At 43.2% G+C, this 14,718-nt stretch overlaps 1 protein-coding gene across 1 annotated transcript; it reads left to right on the plus strand.

Annotated features, from left to right (window-relative positions):
- Positions 1 to 792: 792 nt before the first annotated feature.
- On the plus strand, positions 793 to 3,725 carry EN2 (engrailed homeobox 2). The gene is given in 5 exon segments (XM_087915264.1): positions 793 to 1,188; positions 1,224 to 1,289; positions 1,292 to 1,390; positions 1,393 to 1,551; positions 3,391 to 3,725. Coding segments are annotated over 5 exon segments (900 nt in total). The 5' UTR covers positions 793 to 929; the 3' UTR covers positions 3,708 to 3,725.
- Positions 3,726 to 14,718: the final 10,993 nt, after the last annotated feature.

Below are 14,718 nucleotides of genomic sequence, written 5' to 3' on the forward strand. Positions count from 1 at the left end.
ATTATTTTGGCATTTCTTCCTTTAAAAAAAAAAAAATCTCCGGCAAGTTGGAGGCTACCGCTTTAAAATGAGGAGGGGGCTGCTCCTGTCATTTACCAAAACGCTTCTGTATCACGTGTGGGAGACCTTCTTCTACCATTGGCTCAAGGCACGTGTCTAAGATACCGGCTTGGCCACGTCACTCCAGGAGCTCTATTAAAAATAAGAACAAAAATCCAGAGTGAAAGTATTTCAGGTTCAGTTTAAGTGGCTTCTAAATTCACACCCCTTCTCCAGAGAGCCAGAGCAAACGAGACGGGGTCAGGAAAAGAGAGAGGGGGAAAAGAGGGAGAGAATGAGAGAGAGGGAGAAATTTCTCAGCCCAAGTCTTCCAATGCAACTTAGAATATTTGGCTGAAAGGGGGGAGGGAGATCGTTGCAAGAAGCCCCTGGTGCGGCTCGGGGCTGCGCTCGCCGTGCGCGGGAGCCAGCGAGCCGGGCGGGCGTTTGCTCCAGTGACACCGATGGGGTTGCCTTGACTTTTCAACCCTTTGAAGGATTTCTCTGCAGCTGCAATTTAATTTCTGCCAGGATACCGCCGGGCTCTTATCAACGCAGAGGGGCCGGAGCCGGGGTGGGGGGGGGGGCGGCGGGAGGGCGGATGTTTAGTTCTAACGATGACTACGTTGCTGGGCCAAGGACGCAGGAGGGGCCTGCAGAACTGAAGGGAGGAACCCTATAATAGCCCCGGGAGGCAGGAAGAGGAGAAGGAGACCGCGCCAAGTCGGGATCTCAACTACCCGCAAGCCCAAGGCAGGCGCAGGATAGCCGCCTTCCGAGAGAAGCCGCTTCTCCCTCTGGATCCCGCCGACCGGGCCGCCTGGCGGTCGGGGGTGGGCGGGGTGCGTCGCCCAAAGGCGAGGGCAGCTTTCGGGCATCCGCGGGCCGGCATGGAAGAGAACGAGCAGCACCCGAGCGACGGAGGCGCTGAGCCTCCGCCACCTCCGCCTCCGCCGGCGGAGGAGGAGGCCAACAGCGGCAGCGACGGCGAGGCCAGCCGGAGGAGGGCCCTGCTCGCGCCCCGCGTGCTCCAAGCTCCGGGTAACCACCCGCATCCGCCGCACCGCATCACCAACTTCTTCATCGACAACATCCTCCGCCCGGAGTTTGGCCGCAGGAAGGAGGATGGCGGCGGCGGCGGCAGCAGCCGCGACAACAGCCCGGAGCGGCGGCGGCGGCGGCAGCCCCGCCGCCACCACCGCAACAGCAGCAGCAGCAGCAGCCGCCGCATCTACTGGGCGCCAGGAGTCCTCGGCTGCTCCGGCCGCGGGTTCCCTGGCCGAAGGAGGCGACGGCGGCAGCGGCCCCAAAACTGGGGTCCCCGTCAAAAAGGGGAGCGACTGCGGGAGCCGGTCGGAGCCTTGAAGTCCGGCGGCGGCGGGGGCGGCGGCGGGGACCTGTCTCTCAGCTCGGATTCGGACAGCTCGCAGGCCAGTTCATTTCCCGGTGGGCAGCCCATGCTGTGGCCGGCCTGGGTCTATTGCACCCGCTACTCGGACAGGCCTTCCTCAGGTAAGCGGCGGCATTGGGTCTGCTCTCGGTCCCTCGCTGGCTCGAGTGAGCGGCCGGGGGCGAAAAGCGAGGCTCGGGAGAAGGAAGGAGAATGGCGGAGAAGGTGATGTTCCTCGAAGGGGACCGGTCTGGGAGGGACTGGCGGCGTGGAGATTTCTGCCCCCGCCTCCTCCGAGCGGAGGGAGGCCTCCGCGGAAAGCTCCCCTCGCCAACCTCGAAGCAGCCTTGAAAAGCTTTTGTGGCAGGCCTTCCTCAGCACCGGGGTCTTCCCGCCGGTGGAACTGCGTGGAAGGCGGCCGGGGAAAAAGCAAAGCAAAGAAAACCGGGCAGAAAACGGCAGGACCGTAGCGAAGGCCACCCTGCTCTGCCGCCTTCTTCTCGGCTCCTTGCACCCCGGCCCTTGGCTGCCGCTGGCTAGCGAGCCCGGCGGCTCGTCCCTCTGGCCTTTGCGCGCTTTCCCCTCGGGTTCTTCGCTGGAAGCCGTTCCAGGGGCTGTGGAAGGACGCAGGCCGCGAGAGTTTGGCCAGGGCGCCCTGGAGCAGGAAGCGACGCCGCGAATGGGATGCGCCCCGCACCTCCGCGACCAGCCAGGGCTTTGCTTGTTTGCCCTTCTTCCGAATCCAACAAACGGATTTTTTTTTATTATTCCTTCCCCGGTTGCAGTTTATTATTGATCTCCAAACAAAAACGGGAAGCGAAGATTTTTTTGTGCGATGGGCGCTTTCATGCGAGGGGGGATATTTTGGCACCCGAGCCTGAGCTCCATTGTTCTCCACCGTCCCGCTTTGTTGAGGTCTCCTTTTTCTCGGGCCCCGATCCCGAACCCAGCCAGCCCTCTCGCTTTTGCCGGTTGGCCTGCCTCGTCCTTGGAAAATGCAAAAAAAGGGGGAGGGAACTGAACCCCCAAATCCTTGGCTCTTTCCTGGGTGCCGCTGGATGCAGAAAAGCCAGGAAAATCCCCCGAGGAAGGGCCCGTTTCGGTTTTGCGAGTCTGGCTGCGAAGCTTTCTCGTGACTCCTGGAAGCGAGCAAGGTTAGTTGGTGGGTCCGTTTGAAGGAAACAGGCCGCGGCCCTTGGGGGACCTTTGCTGGTGGGTTCCAGAGCCGGGAGGGAGGCCGGGAAGAAAAATAACCGGAAACCCTCCCCTCCACACTTTCCAAAGGACGGACGAAGCTGCCCAGTCTCCGCTTTCTCCCGGGCTAACCGGATAAACATTTCCCGACCTCCTCCCCGGGCCCACGAAAGTTCCGCTCCGACCAGTCCTTTGACAGGTAAAGGGTTCCCGGCTTACTGTCCCGAGGAGCCGAAGCTGGCTGGCCGGGGCAGAACGGGGGAAGGAGAACGCCACTAGCGGCAGCCGCTAACGGGGGCCGGTAGTGGATGGGGCAGCGCCTGCCGGAGAGCCTGGCTTCCTCGGGGAGCGGGTTTGCAGGGGATCCCCAGGTCCTGAGACTGCCGAGAGGTAACCAAAGAAGAAAAAAAAAAAAACAGGCTGGAGTTGGGGCCGTCGGCGGAAGGGAACCAAAGCGCAGCGGCTGGCTGCGGAGCAAGGGCCGGGAAGGTTCAGTCCTCGCTCCTCCTCCCCTCGCCGAAGGGACCCTCGGCTTCCTGGGAGCCCTTTTGGCCAGCGGCCTCCCGAAGGCCTTCCTCGGGAGGGGCGGGGGTCTTGGCTTCCCTCTCGCCCCTTTTTTTTCCTCTGGCGAGGCCGCCCAGCATCCAACCTCGCGTCCCGGAGCTGACCAGGCCGGCGAGAGGAGGCTGACGGTGCCTTCCCACTCACCCCTCCTCTCTCTCTCTCTCTCTCTTTTTCTCTGCCCTTTTCCTCCCCGCGGCTCTTAGGCCCCCGATCGCGGAAACCAAAGAAGAAGAACCCGAACAAGGAGGACAAGCGGCCGCGGACGGCCTTCACCGCCGAGCAGCTGCAGAGACTCAAGGCAGAGTTTCAGACCAACAGGTACTTGACAGAGCAGCGGCGCCAGAGCCTGGCTCAGGAGCTCAGCCTCAACGAGTCCCAGATCAAAATCTGGTTCCAGAATAAACGGGCCAAAATCAAGAAAGCCACCGGCAGCAAGAACTCTCTGGCGGTGCACCTCATGGCACAAGGGCTCTACAACCACTCCACCGCCTCGAAAGACGGCAAGTCCGACAGCGAGTAGAGAGCGGAGGGGAGGAGGGAGGGGGACGGGGGGCGAGCGGCGGAGAACAGCCGGAGGGGCTTTAGACAATGCAATAATTTAATGAAGAAGGTTTAAAAAAAAAAAAAAGAGATAGATCTAAGGGCCAGTGTACAAAGATTATACCAGCATAAATAGTGGAAAATATTGTAATAGATAGAATTCTGCAATATTCTCTGTGTGTAAATACATATATATATGTGTAATTTATAAATATATGCATATATATATATATATATATATATATATATAAATATATAAATTGCAGGTAAGGTGTTGTTAAAGAATCCAAATATTTGATTATAAAATATTTTTTTGATTTTTTTTTGTTTTGTTTCTACAAAAAAAAAATTTTAGACGCTGACGGTCGATTTTTTTAAAAGCTTCAGTTGCTTTTTATAGACTTACGCACGGTTTTAATCGGAGTGGACACTCTTTTTTGAAAACTCAGTATATATTAAAAAAAAAAGAAAAAGACAACTTTTGCTGAAGTCCAAAGATTTTTATTGCTGCATTTCACGAGACTGTGAACCGAATAAATAGCTCTCCTATTTGTTCTGCGAGTTTAAATGTTTCTTTTTCTCCTCCTCACCACTCCACTTTCCCTTCTCTTATGCTGCCTTTGCGGGAGTGGGTATGAAAGAATCTCTTAATCATGAAAATATACAGGGTACGTATACTGCCCAACATACTGTCCTTTGAAGAATTCAAGTTAAAAAATAAAAATTCCGAGGCACCGAACGGGGCCCAGGAATTTTTCTCAATATTTCTCTCTGTCCAAGGGGGTGGGAGGAAAAATTGACTTTAAAAAAGTTGTTTAATGGTGGGGAAACATCCAGGAGGCTTAAGGCGGCCTTTTATTCTCCCGTAGGCCAGCTGTGGGATGGGAAAAGTTTAAAAAACATCCTCCCCGCTTCGGGGACCCCGCTGAAGTGAAGCTTCGGAGATCTCTTTTCCATGCTGAGGCTCCCGTAGCTCAGCCCTGCGGTGGCAGCCGCTCGCTCGGGCGGGCGGCGTTCTCTGCTTCGGAGGCCCGGAGCGGAGCGGTCTGGCGGGTCATGTTGCAAGTTAGAGGGCTTCGCTTTGGGGAGGGGCTCGTTTAGACTCCCTCTCGGCACCTACGGGCAGCCATGGGCGCAAAGGGAGCTGGCCAGTGGCTTTTAATTCAGGAAAGGGAAATGAGAGAGGGTGGGAAATGGGTGGGTCGAGGCCGAATGGGTAAGAGGCCTTCACTACACTAAATTCTTTCTGAAGGAAATTCGCTGTACTTTCTACTTTAAAAGAAACAACAGGCCTGGTTTGTAAGTGTTGCCTTTCATTCCCCAAAATAATAAATTGAACATAAACCCCATGAAGAACTGGAAGGGTCTGCAAGTTGGGGGTTTAATTTTTAGGGACCTCTCTCCCTTTCCTTGTTAAATAACCCTCCTTTCCGTGTGAGCTGAGTGAAGAATTTGTACCACTGCAAGTTTCTCCCCCTTCCCCCTCTGGCTTTTCTGCTTCAAAGGTGAGCATCCAAAATCTTTGCCCCTGGCCCAGGGATTTCCTCCACCTGTTCAGCTATCCAGGACTACAGCCTTCTTGGTGGTGATCTACTCACTTTGCCTTAAAAACACGCGCAGCTATAAAAGATACATGTGTACATAGTTCTACCAACTTTGGGGGAGGAGATTAAATTCTGTAATTCTGTTAAATTCTGTGAATAACCATTAAATGCTTAGGAGTTGGTGTACAATGGTACTGCCTTGTAGCAAAGCAAAGGTTTTTTTTTCAGTTTTATGAAATGTGCATTTTACAATTCGCATTATCAAATATTTATAATTTATGAAAGATGAATGTTTTTGTTTATGACTGCGGTCTCAAAGTTATGGACATTTTCACTGCATTTTTTGTGTGTTTAAATCTTGGAAGAGTGCATTAAATAAAAAAAAACCAAATTTATTATGAAACCTACAATGCGTCCATTGAAACTTTAGACTAGTAGTCTACGTTCTTGGCTCTCAAGAGGATTATGCATAAGTGTAAAAACTTGTGAATATTTTGCAGATAAATGGTTTACTGAATTAATAATTGAGAAATAAAATTAACAATTTGTACACAAGGAAAAAGTTACCAGACTTTTTAATTTTGGAATCTGAACGCTTTAGACTTAATATATAATGATATGCACAATACAATTTGCACGTACAGTATAACAGCTTCTTTTTGAAGAAAAAGTTACACATCCTAGATAAATTATCTAGGAAAGTATACATGGGAAATCTAAAATTACATTTGGATTAACAGTCTATTAACACACTCAAACTCTGACAGTACTAAAATCCTGGAAGGAAGAACTCAACGTAACTTTCATTTGTTCTACAATTTAAAAAAACACAGGTAAATTTGCTAAGAAGAAGTTTTAAAAAGAAACACTCTATGCTGCCTGGACCTTAACTACATCGCCAAACTTAATATTTAATTTTTAAAGATAATTATAGTGTATAGTCGTCATACACAGGATTACTTTGAACAAAATCCCACAGAAGTTCCCTTCCAATTAAATATACCATACTTTGTACTTCAATCTCTATCCTATATATCGGCATTGTCATTCAAGAATTTATTTATATCTGTAACTGCAAATGATTGCCAATGAGAAATAAACCTTGCTGCAGCTTTCTGAAATAAATGCATGAAATAAATGCAGAAATTTTTTTTGCAATGGGATCTGATCTTGGCAGAAAGCAGAAACATTTGTAAAATTAACTTTGGAAGGAATTGAACAAGTCAATATTTTGCTGTAAGAGAATGTGGAAGTTGACAGCCTGCTATTTTATAGAAGTCATATTTACCCAGTTGGAGTCTAGGTTCCAACAGAAAGTCAAATATGCTGCATAGAATAGATTTCATCACACTTTCAGGCTGGAAATGCAAATAAATACAGGACAGATTTAAGCTTAAAATCTTGCAGTTATGCTTGTAGAAAAATAAGCTTTGCTGGGTCCATGGAGATTTATCATCAGTGTCCAAAGGATTGTCAGAATTGTCCAAGGTTTTTATCAGAAATGGGCGTTGGAGAATCCCTCTGTATCTTCATCTTTCAGAAGAAAATACATTACCCACAAATATCAAATTTGTGGTTCAGAGGCAGCAGCATCTGTTGGCTTAGATCTACAGGGAACCTTTAACAGGGCCCAAATCAAATCCAAGCGAAGACCAAATACTGGAAAAGGCTCATTTTACTTTCTCCCTAAGATTCTGTTTTCCTTCTCCAGGTATTTACACCTTAGCCAAGTGATGTAACAATTATAACTGCTCACAGAGCAAATTGTATGAGCCTATAAAAAAACAGTTTGTGTTTAGCAAACCAGGCTGTATATAGAATCTTAAATTTTACTAATTGCTACTACATGTAGGGTCATTTTCTTACTGATCTGAAACAAAAATGCTTACATTTAAGGCAGGTTTACTTCTACCTAACTAGATGGTCCTTCAGTTCTGTCCCTTCTCATATCTGAGTTAGGGGGAAGTATTTGGATAATATTTTCTGCAATGCATTTAGAGCCCAGTCATCTTACAGTCCTTAGAATACAATGTCATGCATATCTGGTATTTTAAAAAAACACCATTAAATTTCATAAGGCTTACTCTCAAGTAAGTGTACACAGGATTGCATCCTTTAGAAGGAATAATTTAATTTTTTTGCAAATAGTATTGGAAGAAAATATTTAATTGTAGAACCCAGGAGAATGAATGAGATTTATTTATATTAAACAGGTTTGCTGGATGGTTAGTTTCATTGATACAATAGAATTAATTCCAGCTAAATGAGGCTGCCCATTTAGTTGGCATTCCAGGTCACTGAACTCAATCCTAGGTATTTACTTGTTTAGAATTGCCTCTTAATAAACTCACAAGCTTTAATGGGATTCTTAAATGCAATACTTAAAAACAGTGGTATTGTTTATAAAAATAAATGCATCTCTTCAAACTGAACACCTTATAAGAAATCTGTGTCTTATGCCATGATCTGTGGCACTGTTGGTATCTGCTGGAAAATATAAGGACAATCAAATGCACTTAAGGTTCATAGGGACTTAACCTTAAGCAAATAGTTGGTTTATAAACAAACTGTTGTTCCAGTTATCAGCTGATGATGAAATCGGTTGATAGCAACAACCCGGCCATCTGTAATATCCCATTCAAATAGGCTTTCAATTGGCACCCAGACACTATACATGCAAATATTCTTGCCCTACTTGGTTCTGTTGGCCATCATGTGGGGCAAGCCTAGTAAAGGCTGTAGGACTACTTCTAAGTGGTCAGTTGTTTGTCTGTTAGATGTAATTTAGCAAACTCGAGGCTTGTGCCAAAAAGCCATTCCTCATTCCGCTGATTTAGTATCCAGTCCGAGACAGTCAACTCCTGCTCTGTCCATGGGAAGCACCCCTGGACTCCTTAGATTTCCAGACTAGATCCTCCTCCTAGAAGGATACTCAGGAGAAGCTTCAGAAGTATAGGATGAATTCCCTGTTAACTATCCCCACGCAAAAGCCAATTGCAAACTCTTGATACACGGTTGACTATAACTTCCAGGATGGCAAATTTCTTTCCTTCTTTGATGGAAATAAAACACAACTGAAGAGGCCCACCCTTTGAGAAAGGAAAGATTTTGGAGTTGCTATGGGGCTACTTTTAGAGTAACCACAGGCCATCAGAATGGGATTTCCCATGGAAGGAGCCCTCTGCCATTGGTTAGTCCAAATTTGGAAAGATGGAATTAGATGGCACTTCCCACACCTCTTGCAGGATCCAGGATAGAAAAGGAAGCACTGTGTAAGGGGCCCAATCCTGCTGTGGCTCAGCCTTGCAGAATGAAAGCAAGCTGCAATTTCTTTACCCCTCTTCTCTGTCTCTTACTACGTGGGGCGAGGAGGAAACTTGTCCAGCCAAACATTGGAGTGGCGGCAAAGTATCTGGCTTACAAGTGGGATAAATTGAAACGTTCCTTCTCTGTTTTTCTAGCATGGGAAGACAAGGAATGCTGCCATTTTTTTTGCAGAAAAATTAACACCTGTCCAGCCATTTCTTGCTTCAGCAGAAGCAGACTACAACTTTAGAGAATTGAAATGATCTTGAAAGAAAAGTAGACGGACACACACATTCCTTCCTTCTTGACCCTGCACTTACGCTTTATGAATTTTCTAGAAATATCCTTTCCCATTGTGCAGGTTTTCAATGCACATCTAGGTTCACACTGATAATGTTTGCACACATCAAGGGCATTGAAGCACCTCTGGAAATGTCTTCAAGATTTATTCAACGAAGTTTTGCTTAGGGAAAGAAAAAGCCAAGCTAAAGCTAGTCAGCTGCTTAACTCTTTCAATATTTTGAATTTGCCATTAACATCAACATTACTTTATGTTGCAAGTCTCGGTGGGCAGTCTTCTTTCTTTGGGATTTTTTTTCCACCATTCTCCACCCCACCCACCCCAAATAAGTCTCCCTCACCCCTTCCCTGAATGGGATCCAGCCACCAGATTGGAGAACTTTCTCCAACATCTATTACAGAGCTTAAGAGCGGTCAGCAAAGCAAAAGCAATAATTATGGCACTTAACCATTTACCCATATTGTTTAGCTTGTCTTACACAGTCCCAACTGCCTTCCTGCCAGATGTTCGACTTCTTTTAAACACTTACATTTTGCAGAATTCAGAATGGGCTCAGGAGGGAAGGATGCTTGGCCCATCTCTTTCCTGTGTGGCCCGCTGAAGGACCTTTTAAACAAGAGAGCTTTTCCTGGGGCACAGATGAGTAGAGTGTGTTTTATAAAATGGTCTTTCTGCACTTTAGGATTATCATCCCACATACATCTATGTCATCAGTTCCTCAGAGGTGCAAACCAACCAACCAACATATATGTTTTTATTAGCTACTTCAATGAAATAGTAATGATATCAGCACTTTCTTATCATTTTGGACATCAGACATGTCCAGTGCTAAGATCTTTTCTTTAAAGTTATAGATCACCAGAGATTGGGGGGAAGGAGATGGGTGTTCTAAGGTAATAAACGGCCACTTAGAGTAAGGAGGTGAGCAGTTATACAATCAGAAGCAACTGACATTCAAGTCAGAGGTTTTTTCGTAAAGGCCTCATTTCTGATTTAAGAGAGCAATAGTATTAATAAAAATAACAATAAAAACTTGTTGGTTAGCCTGGTAAAAAAAGCCCTTCTGAACTGAAGTGCAAAATGAATCTTGAGTAAGTTCTGCTCCCCACCCCCACAACAAAAAATTTAGTCAAAGGAATCTTTTTAAATTTTCTCTTCCGAAAAACTGAGAGCAAGCCCTCCCTCCCTCTCTCCTTCCCCTCCTCTCCCTTCTTCCCCACAAAATTGAGGAAATGCTAATGATGGGACCCTAATTTTAGAGAAGAATGATACTACAGTCGAGATTTTATCTTTTGATGTGTTGTTGGGACTTTTAAGATGAAGTAAGCAGCAAACTTTCTTCAATTCCAGGAATCTAAGATAAATGGTAACACAAAAGGAGAGTTAGTCCCCAAAGTGTATCAACAGAGCTATATTATATTATTTAATCCTTCTTCCCCCTTTTCATCTACAAATGAATACAACTGAATAGCCACCATGAATAGATATTCCACTACCCACCCCTCAATGGAGCTGGATCTAAGTAACCCTTTAAAATGTAATTGGTGTTCCTATAGCTAAAACATAATAGGCTTTGATTACATGCTAAATAGTATCAAATGTAATCCTTGAGTTAATTATGTGGAGATAATTTTATAATTATATCAATTCAATTTAAAAAGCCAGGCATTGTAATGTCACATTCTAAACGGGGAGTAATGACACCCAATAAAATTCTCATTTAATTTGAAGTATCTCAGACTTGCATCCTTTCTTCCAACTCCCCATCTCTCTTAAAGAGCAAATGGGATCCTACATTTATCTCTTCTATTGTCACATTACCTGTCTCTGCTCATATCTGGAAAGGAGAAAAACACTGGAAAATCACAGACAAAAGGAGCTGTCTGAGAAGAGCATTTCCCAGCACTGACCTGCTCTCAAATGCTAAAGGGGCTGATCTGCATTTCTATTCTGCCCGGCTTGTATGTGGAAGTAACGCCCAACAGTCCCTGACTTGATGAGCTGGAGAGACAGAACGTGGCTGTGTCTCACGGACACTCTAACGTACTATGAATAGAGTCCATGGGCAGAAGGCTGGGTGAAGGTCAAAGCCTCAGTTAGAGCTGCAGGTGGCTCATTTCCTCTCTCCTCACTTCCTCCTTCCTCCTTCCTCCACAAAGCCCCCTCTTCCCATTGGCTGCCAAGGCGCCAAGGTTTCCCCTCCAAATGCAAATAAGGGAAGAATCCATCATGAGCGTCACCGATGGACAAGAAACCCAGTGCCCTAAATTCTTTAGGGAATGAGTGACTCTCCCTTAGAAATATTTATTTATTTACTTACTTTATTTATTTACTTTATTTATTTACTTAATTATTTATTTAACTTAATTTATTTATTAAACTTACTTTATTTATTTTTTATTTATCTAAGTCTATTTATTTACTTGTTTATTTATTTAAGTTTATTTATTTAAATTTATTTATTAAGTTTATTTATTTATTAAATTTACATGCTGCCATTCTTGACAAGCCTCAACTTTGGGCAGCTTACAACTAAGCAAAAGTAACAATATAAAATCCTGAAATAATAAATATTAATTTTATTTTTAAGCAAGTTGATTAATGTTAAAAGTAATGTTAAATTAATTAATCAATGCAATTAGCATTAAATTAATTTTATTGCATTAGTAATATATAGTTAATGTCATTAAATTACATATTGCTGATTTGATTTTACGAATTAAATTAATTCATAACATTAAAATATGGATATTGATACTTTATCTGAATATTAAGATAAAATATTGACTTTTTATAAATAAAATTAATGTTAATATTAAAATAATGAATAAAATAATAAAGAGAATTTTCAGCCAATGAAATTAATATTGACTTAAAATTAAGAAAGGTGTCAAGGAAGGGAACAAGATGTGCATATGGTAGAGGTGGAGTTTTAATAATAATATTAATTTTTGTACTTATTGAATCATTTTTTTATAGTTCGATTCAATACCCAAGTCTAGATGAGTGTGAGATGAATGGCCGTATAAATGTGATAAATGAGTGAAGGACAACTCATTGGTTTGTGTTTACAACACAATGCAAACTAAATTCAGCTCACATGTAGGGGACCTTCAGCCAATGAAATTAGTTTTGGTGGTGGGGGGAAAGGGGGCATATTCAGGGGAAGGTATGAGAAGGTGGTAGATAAGGTAAGATAAAGAAAGATATAGATCATATAGGCAGATAGATATAGATAGATGATATATAAATATAGATAGATGATAAATTATAGATTATAGAGATGGATAACTGATATCGACAGACAAATGGTAGACACATATTGATATATGATAAATGATAGATGATAGCTAGCTAGCTAGCTAGATGATAGATGATAAATAGATGATAGATAGATAGACAGACAGATGTAAATATATGATATACAATAGATGATAGATAATAGAGAGAGATACAGCAATAGCAATTAGAGTTATATACCAATTCATAGTGCTTTACAGCCCTCTCTAAGCGGTTTACAGAGTCAGCATATTGTCCCCACCAATCTGGGTCCTCATTTTATCCACCTCAGAAGGATGAAAGGCTGAATCTAGATAGATGATAGATAGATAGGTGAATATAGATAGATGATAGATAAATAGATAGGTAGATAGCAGACTGATAGAAATAAATAAGGAATGAAGAACAACTGATTGGTTTATGTCCACAACACAATAAAAAATAAAATTCAACACACATATAATCTTACATCCATCCCCCTTTCTTTCTCAGCCCCTTTCCTTTGCAACATAAAATATCACTAGAAGCTAGGTTAAGACTGTTTCCATCTTTCTACAGTAACTTCAACCAAAAAAGAGAGAGAGAGAGAGGGAGAGAGGAATAGGGAGCTAGGAAAGCAATATGAGAAACCCATTGGGAAGGAGAGTTTCAAAAACACAAACGAGGCAGGAATATATCTGAAAAACCATCAGAATCTATACAAAGAAGCAGTTTGTAAATCCATTGTCACAATTTGTGCCCCAGTTACCTAAGAGACTTCAATCAAGATCAGACTATCTAAAGCTCTGTATGAAATAATACTGAAAAAAGAAAGAAAGAACTACTTCGGTGAGTTTTCTTTTTTTATAACTCCCTATATATCTTCCTGCTAAGGCCAGGGCTGAAGCTGGCTGACCTTTTTCAGCAAAGATCCAAGCATCCTGTTCCTCCCCCCACAAAGATAGTTCACCCATACCTTCTTTAAACGCTTCCTAGTCAAACTTGAATATGCAATGAAGCTCCTGAGCTTTGTGGCGGAAATATAATTAAACTGGTGAAAGATGTAAAAGATGAAGAATAGGGATGACATCAGGCTGATTTCACACTTGGCACTCGGATAGCTGGGCCCAAGCCGTGCCCTTGCTACGCAACACAGATCAAAGTGCACAACCACTGTTGAAAAGGCAAACGGGGGACTTAAGTATGCTAATCCCCAGGACAAATATATTTTAATCTTGTTAGAATACAAGTTAATGCTGCAGCTCAGTGGCTGAACTTTGTCAGAGTATAGGGATACACTTTTACTTTAGCTATGAATGAGGTAGACCTCCTGGTTTATTCATACTTCATAAAAAGTAAATTTGCTAAATACACCGCTATATGCTCTTTATTATGAGTTGCCATCAATGAAAATGAGGCTCAAATTTCTGAGCGATGCGCTATTGTGAATGTTCAGTCTAGGTTGCCACAAAGAAGGCCTGAATTTTGGGACTGCAGAAATGCAGTGATGGGATACACACAATCTGTCCTCTTGTTTTTCACGGTGGGGGCAAGTAAAATTTAGACTTCCCAAGCCCTCTGTTGTTTTTTAAAAGAAATGTGCTTCCTTCCATTCAGAGTTTTCCTATTCAAGGTGAAAACAAACCTGTGGTCAACAAATAACTTCAGTTACATTTTAAAGAACAGATTGTCTTTAAGTAGAATTTTCCGTAAGTTTTTTAAAACTGAATGCCTGCAGTTATGTATAGTTTTCTGTCTGGTATTTATAAGAATGGACAGAATCTGAATAATTAGATTCAGCATGAACTGAGAAGTTATGCACAAACTCTGACGTTGTATTGTGAACTTTCATTCTGATGGAATTCCCAAAAATAAAGTGGCTGGACAATTGTGTCCAACATGTTTATGTTTTTATTGTGGTTTTTAAATGATCTACTGTACATTCTTCCCACATTGACATATACATTTAGTATGTATAAATTTAATGGATATCACAATGAAAACATTACTTTTAAACTAAGATATTATAACTTTGCTCCAAATCCAATTGTGAAGCAATAAAATTATTCTGTTCCAGTATTTCACTACAGCAAAACAAAGAGAAAAAGCATTCCTTGAATATTTATTTTGAAATGTTCAGAAAAAGTTTTCCAAATTCAACCTAAAATTAATTTATGGAAGAAGGCATCCATGGACTATTTATTTATTTATCACAATATTTCCACATTGTGGTCATTTGTATAAAGCTATAAAACCCTTCATTTAAAAACTAAACAGGGTTCCACCTTTGGGTCTTATTCCAACCAATTTGGTCTGGTGGTTAAGACTACAAAGTGGGAGGCTGCATAAACCATGAAAGCCAGCGGGGTAATTTTGGACCTCTCATTCTCTCTCAGCCCAACCAACCTCACAGGGTTGTTGCTGTGAGTAGAACAGGAGGCAGAAGGAATATTGTGTGTGTTTGCCTCTTGAGTTTCTTGTAATAAAGGCAGAATGTAAATAAATATATTAAAAAACCAAAATGCTTTCCATCACAGCTCTATTTTGATGCTTTTCTAAAAGCCAACAAGAAGGGTGCCAGC

The sequence above is a fragment of the Pseudonaja textilis genome, chromosome Z, assembly GCF_049901715.1.
Source record: "Pseudonaja textilis isolate UNSWEBS1 chromosome Z, rPseTex1.2, whole genome shotgun sequence".
In the NCBI taxonomy this organism is placed as follows: Eukaryota; Metazoa; Chordata; class Lepidosauria; order Squamata; family Elapidae; genus Pseudonaja; species Pseudonaja textilis.